This window comes from Ascaphus truei, chromosome 1 (genome assembly GCF_040206685.1).
Source record: "Ascaphus truei isolate aAscTru1 chromosome 1, aAscTru1.hap1, whole genome shotgun sequence".
NCBI lineage: Eukaryota > Metazoa > Chordata > Amphibia > Anura > Ascaphidae > Ascaphus > Ascaphus truei.
In genome coordinates, this window is record NC_134483.1 from 398,160,073 (window position 1) to 398,177,977 (window position 17,905).

A 17,905-nucleotide genomic window follows, 5' to 3' on the forward strand; every position below is an offset into this window, starting at 1 on the left:
CTCTCTCACCTCTCGCTCTCTCTCACCTCGCTCTCTCTCCTCTCGCTCTCTCTCACCTCTCGCTCTCTCTCTCACCCTCTCGCTTCTCTCTCGCTCTCTTCACCTCTCGCTCTCTCTCACCTCTCGCTCTCTCTCACCTCTCGCTCTCTCTCACCCCTCTCGCTCTCTCTCACCTCTCGCTCTCTCTCACCTCTCGCTCTCTCTCACCTCTCGCTCTCTCTCACCTCTCGCTCTCTCTCACCTCACGCTCTCTCTCACTCTCGCTCTCTCTCACTCTCGCTCTCTCTCACCTCTCGCTCTCTCTCACCTCTCGCTCTCTCTCACCTCTCGCTCTCTCTCACCTCTCGCTCTCTCTCACCTCTCGCTCTCTCTCACCTCTCGCTCTCCTCTCACCTCTCGCTCTCTCTCACCTCTCGCTCTCTCTCACCTCTCGCTCTCTCTCACCTCTCGCTCTCTCTCACCTCTCGCTCTCTCTCACCTCTCGCTCTCTCTCACCTCTCGCTCTCTCTCACCTCTCGCTCTCTCTCACCTCTCGCTCTCTCTCACCTCTCGCTCTCTCTCACCTCTCGCTCTCTCTCACCTCTCGCTCTCTCTCACCTCTCGCTCTCTCTCACCTCTCGCTCTCTCTCACCTCTCGCTCTCTCTCACCTCTCGCTCTCTCTCACCTCTCGCTCTCTCTCACCTCTCGCTCTCTCTCACCTCTCGCTCTCTCTCACCTCTCGCTCTCTCTCACCTCTCGCTCTCTCTCACCTCTCGCTCTCTCTCACCTCTCGCTCTCTCTCACCTCTCGCTCTCTCTCACCTCTCGCTCTCTCTCACCTCTCGCTCTCTCTCACCTCTCGCTCTCTCTCACCTCTCGCTCTCTCTCACCTCTCGGTCTCTCTCACCTCTCGGTCTCTCTCACCTCTCGGTCTCTCTCCCTCTCTGTCTCTCTCCCTCTCTGTCTCTCTCCCTCTCTGTCTCTCTCCCTCTCTGTCTCTCTCCCTCTCTGTCTCTCTCCCTCTCTGTCTCTCTCCCTCTCTGTCTCTCTCCCTCTCTGTCTCTCTCCCTCTCTGTCTCTCTCCCTCTCTGTCTCTCTCCCTCTCTGTCTCTCTCCCTCTCTGTCTCTCTCCCTCTCTGTCTCTCTCCCTCTCTGTCTCTCTCCCTCTCTGTCTCTCTCCCTCTCTGTCTCTCTCCCTCTCTGTCTCTCTCCCTCTCTGTCTCTCTCCCTCTCTGTCTCTCTCACCCTCTCTGTCTCTCTCACCCTCTCTGTCTCTCTCACCCTCTCTCTCTCACCCTCCCTGTCTTATTTTAACTGCCGTATACCTACACCGAAGTAACCTACCCTTCTTTCTTCCAGATCTGACTCAAGTTTCACACGGGAGACCTCTGAAGACAGGTAGGGAACACCTCCCCTCCAGTATAGTACCTTGAGGGACTGCGGATCAGGTAAGATCCCAGGCGGGATTGCTGCTTTAGAAATTGTGAAGAGGGGGCGTCCTGATACTGGTTAAGGGGTTCAGAATCATTCACATCTGGGTTTTTTTTTGTTCGATTAGTGAGGTCAACACACACACACACAACTATGTAACAAAGACTAATGGTCGTAAGTATAAGTGTACTACAATAAATAAACTGTTATGTAAAAAAAAAAGTGTCCCGGTTTTTCATTTTCAAAATCTGGTCACCCTAACTGTGTGCTCATTTGCATGGCATTTCCCAGAATCCCTTGCTGCAGTGTAAGCGCTGCATGCTGGGTGATAATGGTGAAAGGCGGGGTTGCAGACCTGTCTAAGGCTGCGTCTATACTATAGCAGACGGAGCGGAACGGAGGGGAGGCGCGCGCTGCGCGTTCAAATCTATGGTCCTCTTTGAGGATGCCTATAGATGGCACCAGCGTCCACGTCAGACAGAGCTGGCAAAGGCACGAAATTGGAGACAGAGCCAAGTGATTTTTTGCGCGATGGCATTATCACGTGACCTGTCTTCTCCAATCAACGTGAAATTACATTTTCAAAGTGACGCCATTTTTCTTTTTTGTATGCCAGTGGTAAACACACAACACAAACATACACAAAATGAAAGTTAATTTCCATACCGGGGGAAAGTGAACTTGTCTGCACAGTGCTTCAGATGCTGCATCTGAAAAAATGCCCGTGGATCGGGATGTGAGGTAGGGAAGTGATGTCCGCGCCGGAACGTCATTGCCACGCCTCCAAATATTCATTTCCACGCCCCCAAACTGCGCCCGCTGCATACCCTGCAAAGCCATGAAAAAGCTCAGGCTTTGTATTGCAGCGTGTGTGCGCCTCCCCTCCGTTCCGTCTGCCATAGTATAGACGCAGCCCAAGACGTGCAAATGAGCATACAGTAATATTTCCATTTGCGATCTATATACAGTATAGGTAGAACAAAAAGTTGGCCATAGCAGTGACTGGTTTAATAATAATAAAAAAAAAAAAAAAAAAAAAAAAGGAAGCAAACATTTGTTCAGTCAATAGAAATTCAAAAAGACCGTACAAAAATTAGTTATGTTTTGAACCGAACCAGTCCCTTGTCAAGCTCCTAATGCAGTCCTAGCTAGGACTGCTCTAAATAGCATTCGGGGAAAGGCACGGCAAGATGCCTATATCTATATACATACATACATACATACATACATACATACATACAATATTAAAGAGGGAGGAAAAAAAAAACCACAACCTTTTCAAGTTAAATTGTTGTAAGTGGCTAAAATACACTTAATACAGCATAGTCCTACCTGAGTGGCATATGTGGATCAGTAACCCCATTGGAATTGCCACTGTTCTGCCTTTTCACAAGCATGTCATTCACTGTCCCATTGCCACAGCCTCTGCTAGCAGCATCCCGCAAGTTTCTCAATGTGTTGGTTGGGCACCCAGCAGGGGTGCCAGTCTTCTGCGTGCCTCCACACATCCTCCTGCACCCGTGACACAAACAGCAGCCCCAAAAACGCCCAGGTGCCTTTTATTTAATTTCCTTTTTTTTTTTTTTTTTTTTAGAGCTTTTAATTCTTATTACGACATGTTTAAAAGATTACATGTCTTCTGGCAAAGGAAATAACGGCGCGAATCCTCAGACACGTGGAGATTATTTGACTTTGACCAACATAATAAAACATTCCCAAGAATCAAATGAGACATCGGACACTTGTTCTAAACAGACTGCACACTCCTGACAGGTGGCAAGGTGCTGATCCGTGTGAAGGTCTTGCTAGGAAGCAAAGCTAGCATGCTGCCAGATACAGCGGAGTCAATGTCAGCATAGCATGCTGTATTTCTGCTCTCCAGTAGCAGACTGCATTCAATGGTTAACTGGTCACAAGACCCAACCATATGGTTGTGCTAGAAAAAGGCACGGCTGCATCCAGGGGCCCGCCCTCAGAGGCAAGGTTGTGTTAATATTGGCCACTGTGCTGGATAGCGGTCATGTGAGACAGGATCATGTGACAATGCAAAGCAATCCTGATCTCCTGCACGCAGCCACACACAGCTTGATAAAAAACGATGTTACTTGTAAGATTGTGGTTTGCACTTCAAAAGAAACCCACTTTTGTCATATGGAACATGGTAGAGAGTGTAAATGAACCCCTCAGCTGGCAGAGGGGTTTGCACACATTGCAATGCAGGCAAATTCGCCAGCAAGTCAGTTATACCATTTTTGAAGTTACAGGGGTGTTGTAAAAAAAAATAGTTGATCTGACACTGTTCACTTGAGGTTGTCACTTTAATGTGTGAAGTATTGGTTTGTAGAACCAACTCACCGTGTACGTGTGTTTTCATTCTATTCTGCAGAAAGAATATTGCTGACTTTCTGCAGAAGCATTTTCTATTCAGATGTTAACTCTTAAAATATAGTCCACTGCGAGATTTCAATATGGCCAGCAAAAGTTCTCCAAAGAAGGAGTGGTCTATTTAATGTTAAAAAATATATAATAATAATTTATTTAAAAACTCTTGTAAATAAAACTAGGAAACAATGCTAGATTTATACTAGTGATATTTAATATTTTACAGTGAATTTATGGCCTGATACATACAGTATATAGACATATCCATATGCTATGTACTTTAGAGTCCAGATTAATAGATATAGTATATGTACACTACTGCACATCAGCAGTTTACCTTGCAAATAACGTGCAAGATATATTATACAATGTTTACTTAGGAGGGTCCCTGCTCTTAACAAAATGCAGCGCTACGATCACTGTCCATATTATCCCAGCCAAAGACGCATGTTCTCCAGGACTTCAACTCAACTTCCAAGAGACCACACATTCTTCTGGTGAAAACATTCACTGCTATAAGTGCCCACAACACACTGTACATCACCAAGTAAAGGAGCATTGCAGGGGTCATAAGAATTTAGAAAGTGAGGCCATTCATTATATGTTTAAAAAAAACAAAAAAAACACAACCTAGGTACAACAAAATAAACCATTTTCTGCTGAGGATCTTACTTGTGCTACTACAAGTTTGCATGATAACCCAAGACTTTGAAAGAGGATAGTTTGCCTGCAGTACCTGCTCCCCTATGTTTCCACAAATGTAAGGTTTATAATTAAGAGGGACTATCTTTTGCATGGGACTAGACGTTATTAAACTGCTGGGCGCTGCAGACACGACAGTCAACATTCCATTCATACAGAATGTACACGCATGTGGATGCTTACCAATTCATTTGTTATTGGTAACATTTTGTATGCCTGCTGCCCACCACGCATATTAAAACCGTTGGGTTAGAGACGTGTTTTTCAACAGGGCTTCCCCCGGGCATCCCTAAAGCTGTCTAGGACATTTGGCCGTGGACGTTTTGCAGAGACAAAATGGCCGCCGGCCACTTCGCTGCCGGGCACTAATGTAAGCAAACGCCCTACCCCAAAATTTCCTATCCTAAGCCCTTACCCCAAAACCACCTACCCTAATGGCTAAAACCCCCTAACCAGTAAAACCCTTTAAAATTAACCCTATAACCCCAACCAGTAATAATATATTAAAAAAAAAACAAAAAAAAAAACAACACCACACACACCACTTAGCTTAGAAGCCAACCAAGGGAATTCCAGTGGCAAATCGGCTATGGTGAAGCAGCGACCATTTGGTCGCGTCAAATGTCCCATACCGTCCCTAAAGGGTTTCCTGCAATTTTCAAGAGATTTAAAAATTGTACCAAATACAAAATAATTTATCATGCATTTGATCTCAGAAACGCTATTAGAGAGGGTTGGGGTTCCTTACAATGCATTTGATCTCAGATGCGCTATTAGAGAGGGTTGGGGTTCCTTACAATGCATCTGATCTCAGACGTGCTATTAGAGAGGGTTGGGTTTATGCAGAATATCACAATACAATAAGGTTCCTTAGCCAAAAATATTTTTTAAAAATACATTGGGTTAGAGGAGCTTCAGTCACCCCCGTAAATTAGTGGGACACTCTCCATAAGCATTATCCATTTTTAAAGAAGCTAGAAAAAGAGGAGGGCAGAGAGATTCTTTTCCCTCTTTTTAAATAAATGCCAGTGACAACCTGTTTTTACTGAGAAATGCAGAAAATAGTTTGTTCATAATGCTAGTAATGTATTTATATATTTTTAATTATAGAGCCAAAATATATGCAGCGCTTTACCAAAACAAGCAATAAATGCAAACAAACATAAAAAGCAGACAACATGAATGGGAATCCCCAGCCTCGAGAGCTTACAAAATCGGTTATAGTTCCTTTGTATGTTGCCAAATTGGGCTGAACCTTCTAACACAGGGAGCCAAACACTCCAGTCACACTACGTGACACATACATTTTGGCATCCACTCTATTTTACACTTTGAAAAACATTCTGTACAACCAAAAATATCCCAGAATACTTCCTGTCATTGTTACTGTCGTAGTAATCAGTAGTCATAACAAAAGATCAACATTTTTCACGAGTATTTCTTCAGAATAAAAAGCCACTACGCAACGTACTTGCAAACCAGTAACCATGTGTTACAACAGCATCATTTCCTGCAATTGCACAAACATGCATAAAAAAGACATTATACAAGATATTAATGCGACCTTGTGACTGAAGTCTGACCTCCGGACTCTGGTGCAGACACTGACATTAGACTTGATGTAACAGGTTGGCTGTTGTCTTTTTCTAGCTTAGCTGTGTGTGACCCTCCTTGCCCGGCTCTAAGGGAAGTTTACATTGAGTTAAACTATATACACGGCAAGACTCGGTCTCATACCTGTTCAGGATGCTGGGTGTGGATATGCAGATAGAATAAGGATGGGCGCCAGGAACTTTTACAGTACAAAGAGGAGCTTTATTCATATCCGTTTAGAAGGCTCACCATACAAGAACATACTTTGTTAGACATTAACTGGTGGCAAATCAAGAAAGTTACTCTGTGCTTCTTCCCCCGGTAGCTCTCACTCCTACACTGGGTAAGTACTTACTATGGTGGTTTCGCTTAGCATTGGTTAGGTTGGAAATCTCCTCCATAGCACCAATGTGCGTCATCTCAAGTGGGCCCTGGTTGGGAAATGCACTTCTTTCTGGGATCAGTATTCCTTCATGTGTACTGCATACTTCATCCATGCATGCTGGATTGGGTGTTCACCAAGGGAGAGGTCGATCAGATTATGCTATAGAGCTACTAGAGAGCACATGCTCACTCCTCATCCGCAATGAGAACAATCTTGGGCCATAACCAGGGAGGCTGCCAGGCCCCCCCCCCCCCACCCGCTTTGTCCCCATGCATAACCCAAATAACAAGCACCTACCGAGCGCCACGTCCCTCGCTTGCAAGCCCCCGCCCCCCTTCTTAGAAGCGCAGACTAGCTCCCCTACTCACAATGCTCCAAAGAATGCCAAGGTAAATGCCGCATTAAAAAGTGTCGCCTCGAATGTTGAAAAGCAGACTAGCCCTGTCATCTTAACCAGTTCTTCTAATAATGCCGGCGTTACGGGCCTCCTGGCATCGCCCCCCTCGAAAGTCCCGCTAGGGCCCTCTTAACCACAACTAGTTTCGTAGAATTAACTACTTCTTCCCTGAAGAAGTAGTTAATTCTACGAAACTAGTTGGATGTAACATTCTATTGCCTTATATCTGCTTACATTGGCCTTTGTCTATGTATTGGCCTGTCCTGTTTTTATTTCATCCTGTGTGCTGTTTTGGACACTTGTGAGAGACTTTGTAAGACTGTTCAAACTTCCCTATTGAATCCACCACTGCTGTGTAGACAGTGACGTCATTACACAGCGTCCCGCGACGGAGCGGCATCGTGGCACGCTGAGGGCACCCCAGCAAGCTGCGTTTTAACCTCTGTGCAGAGGATACACCTGCCGAGGTACAGGAGCAGCTTCATATCGGCCAGGAAGCAGGAGCGATTTCACCGAGCCCCAGTACCAGCTGCTGAACCTGGCTGCATGAAGGGAAATCCCCTTGGGAGTGAAAAGATTGACGTCCTGCCCCAGAATCAACTGAGCTGCAGCAGCAGAGGGAAGCAAGCACCCGATTCTACAGTTAACAGCTGCCGAGTGGTAAACAGTGTGATACACACTACATGCCTTTTACCAACTTTTTTCATGTACGCAGATATATTACCCCCCTTTTTAATTCTATAATATATTGTTGAATTTGCTTCACTATTTGGCGTTGTGCGCTGTTTCCTTTTGTTTCCATTCTCTTAGTGTGTGTGGGGTGCTGAGCCACCCCTGCGTTTACAGCTGCAGACGCCATTATCCCCAACACGGTTATGTGGCACTTATTATTTAATGTATAATTATCTCACTGTGGGAGTTGTGGTTTAATTTTTTATAAATTTTTTATCACTAAATTGATGGTATAGTCACTGCACTGTATATATTTATACATTTAAACTTTATAGGTAGTTAGGTAGTAGCGCACAGTTTTGTTTTTTGTTTTTATTGTCTCCCATTGTATGCCCCCAAGAAATCCGACCAGACCTGTAAGTCCTCGCGGATCTCCTGGGTGACCCGGATGAAGTGGTTAGGGCGCCTGACCCCGGCGGTGGCCGCCGACAGACACCTCCAAAAAAACCCTCACCACCGGCATGATCCGAACCGCAAAAACCAGGTGGCCCAACAATGATTGGAACTGACGCAGCGAGGTTTTCTTCAGGCCCCTGAACTCTCGTAGGAGCTCCTTTAGGGTCGCCAGCTTATCCGGCGGGAGCCTGTATTCCATCCGCGCTGAGTCAGTCAATCTCGATCCCGAGGAAGCTGATGACTGTTGTCGGGCTAACCATTTTTTCGTCTGCCAGCGGGACCCCCGAACTCGCGAGCCATGGCTGAAAACTCAAATAGCCATCTTGCGCACAGTTCTGATCCCGCCGAGCCTACGAACAGAAAGTTGTCCAGGTAATGCATGCACCCTGTGGCCTGTACCCTGCAACGCACCACCCATTCGAGAAACGTGCTAAAAGTTTCAAAGTAAAAACATGATAGCGCGCAGCCCATGGGAAGGCACAAGTCAATGAAGTACTGACCGTCGAGTATGCAACCTAGCAAGTGGAAATACTCAGGGTGCACTGGTAGCAGCCGAAAGGCGGACTTAATATCCGCCTTTGCCAGCAATGTGCCCCTACCCATACCACCCACGAGAGCTGCTGCCTGATCAAAGCTTGCATAACTGACTGAGCACAATTCGCGATCGATGCCATCGTTCACCGATGAGCCCTCGGGGTAGGAAAGGTGCTGGATAAGCCTGAACGCCCCTGGGTCCTTTTTGGGGACCACCCCCCGTGGTGAGATCCTCAAATCGGGGAGCGGGGGATAGGCGAGTGGACCTGCCATCCTCCCCAACTCCACCTCCTTACCCACCTTTTCCCTTGCCACTTCGCTGTAAACCCTTGCCGATTTCAAATTCCGTTCAACCCCAGATCCCGCTTGGTGCACAAACGGGATCCTGAACCCCTCGGAAAACTCGTTGAGGAGCAGCCGGGCCGCCTCCCTATTAGGGTAGCTTTCCAGCCAAGGGCTCAGACTTTGGACGATTATTGGAGAAGGCGCCTTGCTGTCCAGCCTTCCGCCCACCCCTCCTGGAACCGCGTACCTTGCTCTTAAAGCATTTTGCCTGCGGATGAGCCCCTCCACAAGTGGAGCATTGGTGCTTGAAGCGACAATTTGTGTATGTGCACCGCTAGTCATTAAAGGCCCCAGCACACCCCCTGGCGGCTATCCCCGTTTGTCCACGTTCGCGCGTCCCCCCTCCGCCCCTCCCTGAAAGGGCGCCGACTTGTCTGATAAGCCGATCAAGTCAATTCAGAGGTCTGTCTCCTTCATGTCCCATGTTACTTTATTTGTACGCCGCCATCTTCTGTCTAAATCTCTCATCATAAACCCACCAGCCCCTCCCCCCGTGCCTCTGGTGGACTTCCCCAATCATATCTTCATATTTAAAAAGAGCCGAACATAAGTGGGGGGACATTTCCCCGATTACCGCGGCCAAGATTCTGAACGCATGGGCCCAATTGGCATACGCGCACGGGAAGAGACGCGTCAACGTCGTCTTTCCTAGCCTCCCCTTTCTTATCGGATCGCGCCAGAGCCTCCCTGTAATCGGGTAGTAGTGACAGGATTTCCACAAAATCTCCTGCCCAAATACTCGCCTTCTCCACCTTTGTCAAATGTGTGTCCAACTCGTTAGTGACACACAACTGTGGAGTTGAAAAGGCCCCGGCCGGAATCACTCTCCTTGGTGTCGAACTAGCGTCCGGGACCCTGGCCGGGAGAAGAGTCACCGGGGTCGAAGGTGGCTGGGGGAGCTAATAAACCCAGGACCCCGGCAGTAGAGGGAAGGGAACCAGTGGTGCCAATGACCCCGGCCGTGGATGGATTTGAAGACACTGGGTCAGGCTGGGGGCTGCCGGGGCGAGGTTCGATGCCGCAGCCCCATCGCCGATGTGCACCCCCCATGCAGCTGCAACTCCTAATGCTGCGCCTGCCTCCCCTGCTCCCGTTGATGTCCCTGCACCGAAGGAGACTGCCGCCTGCGGCTCCAAAGCCTTCACAGCATGCCTACCAATGCTGCCGTGAAGCTCTCCTTCCCTGCTGCACTAAGTATCGATGGATCTAAGGGAAGCCCTGGCGCTGCCTGCCTTACGCCTGCTGCCCCCCTGCCGCCTCGCCTGTGCGGACCACCTGTGATGCCACCCAACACCTAAAAGCTCTTGTCCTGTCGCGCAACCGTCCCCTCTTTAATGCCGCGGGTTTCTTACCCGTCAGTGGCTTCCCGGGGGGAAGTGACCTGGTTCGCCCTTCGCCCTGGTCTCCTTGACCCTGCCGATTCTGCAGGCGATATCCTATCAGCTACACCGCCCGCGTCCGCCTCGGCTTGAAGAAGGCGGAACTGCTCTGCCATTGATGCCATGCTGCTGTGGGTGGGGGGGGGGGGGGATGAATGCTCGCTTAACTGCACATGCTTAGCTAGGCCCCGAGCTATTCTGGCGCTGCGGTGTGCGCTTGCCAAACTGTTCTAGGCTTAGAGCAACTACGCAGTCCCCCACAGCTGCCACAGATCCTATAGGGGGGGGGGGGGAGAGAACGAAGATCACTACTGAAATAAATAAGAGACATGCCACTATTATCATCAGAGCAGTGATTCACCGCGCGGCTTGGAATGGGATAAGCGGCGATGGCGTGCCGCGAACAACATGTCTAACTGCCCATATATAGCCAAAAAACACCAGCTTATGTGCCGATATCCCCACCTATACATCGGTATCCACACCTATGCAACATATAAACATACATACTGTACCCACCCATATCACATATGTACATACACGCACCAACGTACGCATATCCTTGAGTTAATATATCCCCTATAAAATATGCATCCATATGTGTACACACACACACACACACACCTACCTATGAACACACATCCACATATATAAATACCCACATCTACTTCACTGCTGACACATGAATCCACCTCTATCCCCTAAATAAATCCCTATATAGCTTTACCCATCTCTACCCAGTGCACCCCTCGTCGCACCCAAGTGCAAACATTCCCAACGACCCCACAGGGGTGGAAGGGGAGACCGCGGGAGCAGCCGCCTCTCCAGGCCGCTCCACGCCCCCTCCCCGGACCGCCGCTATGCGCTTTTAACTCCACCGTGAGAGCCCACGTGGAGGAGCGCAAGCACCGCATGCCCCTTGGCTGCGGGAAACTCCGTAGTGACCGGGAGGGGGACAGGACCGTGTGCCGCATGTTACATGCAGGCCGACCGCGACGGGCAACTGGCCCCACTCCTACCCGGCACTGCCTGTGCGGGTCGCGTGCTTCAGCCGGACTCCACTCCCCGCACCCAAACCCCCCTGCCCGAGACCACTAATCCACGCCGGGCGTCCGCCGCGACCCCAAAGGGGTAGGAGGGGGCCTCTGCCCCACGCTACGCTCCCAATCGGGAGAAGGAAGGCCCCCCCTCGGGGGAGAAGCTGTACACACGTGGCCTCGGGTCCAGGAAAATGCAGCGAGAGCTCCAAAGAAATTAGCTGGCGGATGGCAAAGAGGACATGCCCCCGCTAGCTTGGCCTTAAAAAGGAGGCCATTGTTGGCTCCTTCCCTGGATCGGGGAGGGCGGTGCGGGGGGGGGCAGAGGGGGGAAGGCCGCCCCCCCCCCCCTGGTCATGAAACCCCCCCGCCTATGGCTGAGGGGGGGGGTCGCTTTACAATAGGCGCCAACTAAATAGGGCACATTCCTTACCTGAAAATAAACAGGGACAGGATCCTCTTAATATACATATGATATCTATACACAAACATTTTCAGGACTCACAGTGAGGCCCTCTGCCAGAATGCTGAAGAACAGTGGGTGGAGAGAGAGACACACACACACACACACACACACACACACACAGTGACATCACAGGTCACAAGACCTGCAAGGGAATATTGTGCTGCAAGCCCCAATGGCAGCCAAATACAAAGTTCTTCACTCACATGCTATTATTCTCATCTCTGCTGTTCCACACATGTGATCTGGATGACTCACAGAGTAATACCCAAGTATAGTACCAACTACAGTCTCATGGTGGGACTGGTGCAGACATTTTGCAGTTTTGAGTCGGTTTCAGATACTTCAAATAAACACCTCGAAAATACTACTATGCTACTAATACTGATAGTTATTTACACCTTTAGAATTGTAATACTCCTAATTTATCACAGAAAAATAAAAAAATGTTAAAATATTCTGCTTAATGTAAGTGCTTCTGCAAAATGACCCTGGCATTACATTGGAACATAAATGCATTTAAGAGTAAAGAAAAGAATATGATGGCCATCATAAGTCCCTCCCCCCAATCCAAGGAGGCACTTCATGCTTTTGGGAACGACAATTCAAGAGAGATAAAGATATATATCCTAGGAGTTTAACTCATGTAAGTTAGTACTGTACAGGCATACCCCGCTTTAAGGACACTCACTTTAAGTACACTCGCGAGTAAGTACATGTCGCCCAATAGGCAAACGGCAGCTCACGCATGCGCCTGTCAGCACGTCCTGAACAGCAATACCATCTCCCTACCTGTACCGAAGCTGTGCGCAAGCGGGGAGACTATAGAGCCCGTTACAAATGTGTTATTTACATCAGTTATGACCGTATATAACGATTGCAGTACAGTATATGCATCGATAAGTGGCAAAAAAGTACTGCTTGATTTTAAGTACATTTTTGCTTTACATACATGCTCCGGTCCCATTGCGTACGTTAATGCGGGGTATGCCTGTATCTTGCACCCAGAGTACGTCCATGCTTTTTGGTGTTAAAACCCATGACCCTCCCGGCCACTCACTATTTCAAACGCTCATACCTCACAAACAGAGCATCAGATGTTAAAAATAAAAACAGCGTTGGAAAGGGCAAGAAGAGATCTTGGAGTTGAAAACAAAAAATGGCAAATCAGCACAAACTGCGGCTTCAAACTGAACAATAGAAAGGCTTCTGTTTTTTAACCATCGGCATTAGCATGGTCACTTGGCTCGAGTTAGAAGTGACTGCAAAACATTTTGCTTGTTTCTGCTGATGCAGATTGGTCATTTTCCAAATGGAGAAACAGAAAATGGCATTTCAAGAGCTCATGAAGCGCTGAACTGCACTGCACATGGCCATGTCCACACGTTCTATTTTTAAGAGAAGCTGTTCAAATTCAGCCATCAAGTGTGTGATTTACATTAAAAAAAAAAAAAAAAAAACACACACACACACACACACACACACACACACGTTTTTGTTTGAAAATGACATAGAAGGAACCTTATCTACCTGATTGAACAAAAGTAAAACGCTACTCAAACCCAACACTGCTCCAGAAATGTATTGAAATAGATTACTTCAAACCAATGATGTTCACCACTGCACTTTTACTATTCAAACATATCCCCTCCTATAAATCCCAACCCCACAGGTTGTCACTTCTATTCAGAAATACACAAAGAAACCGCACAATTGGGGGGGGTGGGGGGGAGAATACAAATATTTAAATAACATGCCGTTTTTCAGTTTCACCCAGTACATCTGGAGGTAAACAGTGTGTTGACATCACCATGTTCTTAACAATAATTCATTTTAGTCGTTATTGCTACTTTTTATTTTTTTGTTATGATTTTTGAACTGTGCAATATTGTACAATTATACCGTTTGTGCACGCGGTGAAAGGAGGACTTCTAAACAGAAGTCAGTGTTTGAGACGTAGATATTAAGCTAGTGTATTTTAACAGATTACATTACCTCGAATGTATGGAGGGACCGAAACATCCACTTTTTCATCTTCCTACACCTGATCAGCTGGTCCAAAACAGACTACATTTGTACATTTACACTTACGATACCATTTGCCCCAAAAAACCGAGTCAGGGAAAAAAATGGAATTTGCTCTGTTTTTAAAGGAAAGTGTTAGGGGCGTGGCTGGGAAGCTCAATGGGGTGGACGCGTGTCCGATTGGCTCTGTCAGACCATAAAGGAAAGTGTTGTCCAGTAGTAATTTTGTGATTATGGAACAGGGTTATGAAATCCTTGATATATAAACAGAGTCCATACAAAAAATTCCCGAATTTGCAAATCACACACATTCCTGACATCTACGCAATAACCAACAAAAACACTCGCATGAGGTGTCCCTAGTAACATTGTAAGATCCTTGGAGTTTTAAAGGGGGTCACCACGCGATTTGTGGCATTTTGATTCAGCCACTTAAAATCTTACTACATAAAAACTAGAATAGAAATACAGAATGTGACAGCCCGTACTGCCCTAAGAATAGAAAAAAAAAATTGCAAGCAATGTTCCTTTGGTCTATGGATAATACCATATGTGGGCAATTAGTAGTATAACATTACTGCTAAAAGCACGTTGGAATGCCAACTTTATACAACCATATGACACCAATACTGTCATTATTTTATGCAAAATAAGTATGAAACAAATTCACTTATTTAAATATGGAAAGAAACACACCCACCTCGCCCACCCCCCCCCCCCCCTTCCCCTCCTCACAAGGGAATAGAGATCACAGGGTTCTGGTTTGCACAAAAATCTCAAAAAACAAATCCAAAACATGACATCCTGAGCAAAAAACAATTGCAAGCTAAGAGATACCCTTTTTCCATTGCACTATCCAAACATTAATTGAATATAAGGAAAAAGACAAAACCCTTATAAAAATAAAAAAAAATTAAAACCCAACACATTTCTAAATACACCATCATATTCTATTAGATTGATCAGTCTGCAAAGGATATCCATGATATTTTCTCTGAAACCAGTAATCAACACGGTTTAAAATTCCCATTCAAATGATTCCTATGAATAGAGAAGCAGGCTGATTTGTGGAGTGATGTATGTGCACCCGTGTATGAATAAATCGCAAATAAAAATAGCACTTGCGGGCACATTGACGTCTCAGACAGGTGTAAATGAAGAGCCAGTCTGTGCTTTGTAATGATTAAGCCATGCCCTTCCTAAAAATGTAACCTATCACCCAGATACTGAACTGGGTCAGTGTTTGGCAAACATCAAATGACCAAAGGAACAGATAAATACACCGCATGGAGGGAGGGGAAAAAAAAAAAAAAGCCACGTTTTGTATGCTGATAACAGCAGCGTCAAGTCTGCCAACTGTTTGTTATTTACAATGTATTTCATTCACTCCCTTCAGGACAGAAAATCAACACAAATGCATTGCTGCTCGAAGTTCTGCCGCCTGCAAAACAACTTCTTTCGAGGTACGAAATTAGTACAAAGCCAGACAAGTCAATGACTAGATGTGTGTCAGTGCCAGGACATGCTTAGTGTGTGAGCAATTACTGGCCATATCCCAAACTCATCAAAATGATCTGGTCGGAAACAAAAAAGGAGGGGAAAAAAAAAAAAAGAGAAGGATTCCCGAGTCAGTTTGCTTAATGTAAAATTGACTGCCCCAGACACCTTTTATTGCTAACTGCACGCATCATTAAATTAACATACATACATACATATTATTAAAAGTTAAAATGTATGCGCGATAGACAGACATAATATATATATATATATTATATATATATATATATATATATATATATATATATATATATATATATATTATTTTTTTACCCACCATAACCTTAATAAGTGTGGTGATTACCGACTCTTCTCATTTGAGCAAATGCCAGCAACCAACCTCACACTGATGATACCCATCAAGGTTGAAACTTGTCTGTGAGTGGGTTACTGGCTTTGCATCTCCCAAGCCCTTGCTTAAAAGCTGTGTTTAAAGCAGCATGCATTGGCTTAAGGGTCGCTCTGTAATTGGCGCTTGAGATAAAAGGTGGCACTGTGTGCTCATTTGCATGTCATTTCCCAGAATCCCTTGCTGCAGTGGAAGTGCTGTGTGCTGGGTGATAATGGTGAAAGACAGGGTTGCAGACCTGTCTAAGACATGCAAATGAATATACAGGAATATTTACAGTTGCTTTATGCTTTACTGTGGAGGGTTTTAGTCACTTTTTTTACCCACCATAACACATATACATATACGTTTTTTTCTTTACCAGTTAGGCGCTCGCTATAGGAGAACCTAGGCTTCATCCCGCTCCAAGATGGTATTTAGATACGTATACTACAGTATTTTAATATCCTTCAATTAGCTTGCTGTAGTAGGAAACGTAACATACCCAGGCTTTCTCCTGGCCTGACAAGCTACATAGTAACATGAAGACATGAACACGTGCTCTGAAGTTCACAGATGCCGAGTGACCATATTAGTCCAGTGTCACTTGTAGCCTGTAAAGCCAATGTTCAACAATACGTAGTAACCATACTGCTGGTTTATAACCTGCAAACAATACAAGTTTATTTTGAAAAAAATAATTATACACACTCTATTTAAGTTATAGTGGGTGAAAAGTTGACTAAAAACCCTCCACTGTATAGCATATAAAAATATTACGTGTGAGCACATTCACATGTCTTAGGCCGCACTTATAATGCCGGCGACATCGCCCGAAAACAAACGTATTTCCGCCGCGTTCGCTTTAAGTAAGTGCGACGGCGACAATGCACCGTTGCGAAAACTGGTAGCCGCCAAAATTTGATTTTTCCAAGGGCTGTCGCCTCATGTGACGGCCCTTGAACCAATCAAATTCCCGGAAACCCACGCCGCCGCGCGAAATATAACTTCTGCCTGTGGCGACGGGTGATGTCACCCGTCGTGTCGCCATCGACGGCACAAAAAGCGCAGCCTTAGACAGGTCTGCAACCTTGAGGTCTTGAGACAAAAAGGTGGCACGGTGTGCTCATTTGCATGTCATTTCCCAGAATCCCTTGCTGCAGTGAAAGCGCTGTATGCTAGGTGATAATGGTTGAAAGGCAGGGGTGCAGACCTGTCTAAGACATGTGAATGTGCTCACAAGTATAAAAAAAAAAATTTAAAACACACACACACACACACACACACACACACGAGTATGCAAACGAATAAAGGTCCTGATTATTAATTAAACAGAGAGGAACAGTCAAATATAGAAATTACATTGCTTCCAAAAGGATAATGACCCTAACACACCAAATGAGTACTGTTTCACAATATTGATTTAACCCCATCTCACATCTACGTATTATTGTGATTAAATATTGAGATGAACATTGCACGTAAATAAAATAGTTTAGACCCAAGAAAAGATGCAACATGTAAATGGAGAATTGTCAATATTGAAACTACTTCTAGATTTCAATATTTTGAAAACCAAACAATAAAACTGGAGGCACTGCGGTAGTTTAGTTACCACTGAAGAGACACTTGAACACTAACCTACTCAATACATTTACAAGTACAGGCAGTCCTCGGGTTATCCAACACAACGCGTTCTTGGAAACAGTGTTGGATAGCGGGTAGTTGCAACGTGAAATCCATTCTTTGCCCATTGCTATGTATTATAAAGAGTCGGATATATAAAAGTTGGTAAAAGTCGGATAAGGCATTTTGGCGGCAGAAAACTGCACATTAGTACATAGGTGTCGGGTATGCCCGGAAAGCGAGGACCACCTGTACTGTGATTAAAGAGGCACGGTAAAGACAAATTGAGCACCCATCTCCAACTTGAAGAATAAGTGGGAGAATTAGCAACTGTAAAGATAACACCTTCTATGCTCCCCTGTACAATGCTATTTGTTCCTTATAGTTCAAAGAGGCCAGAGCTAGTAATTTAGCACATACATGAGAAACTGGATGGGGCACAGCATGTTATAACAGTGGTTAGTGGGTGTTATTTTCCTAACATTATCTAGATATTGTGCTAGGTTATGCAGAGTAAGGTTTTAATTTTCACACTATTCAAGAGTCAATTTTTAGAAGCTGCCATTGCGACTGCACGTGTCGGCTACTTGTGCCATGAATGACCCACAATGTAC

The 17,905-nt window shown here is 45.9% G+C and overlaps 1 protein-coding gene across 9 annotated transcripts in view; it reads right to left on the reverse strand.

Moving 5' to 3' along the window:
* The window catches only part of FNIP2 (folliculin interacting protein 2), an 88,034-nt gene that overhangs the window by 53,320 nt on the left and 16,809 nt on the right, over positions 1-17,905 (reverse strand). For 7 of the 9 annotated variants that reach the window (XM_075612423.1, XM_075612405.1, XM_075612369.1 and 4 more), the window contains exon 1: positions 2,743-2,881. The exons of 1 other annotated variant lie outside the window; for it this stretch is intronic. Coding sequence is in view for 1 of the 8 variants with exons in the window: in XM_075612360.1 (XP_075468475.1) it covers positions 2,743-2,918 (176 nt within the window). In the remaining 7 variants the exon portion in view is untranslated. Of the gene's footprint in view, positions 1-2,742; positions 3,334-17,905 lie in introns of those variants that run through there. One more of the 9 variants, XM_075612360.1, reaches the window with a different exon arrangement.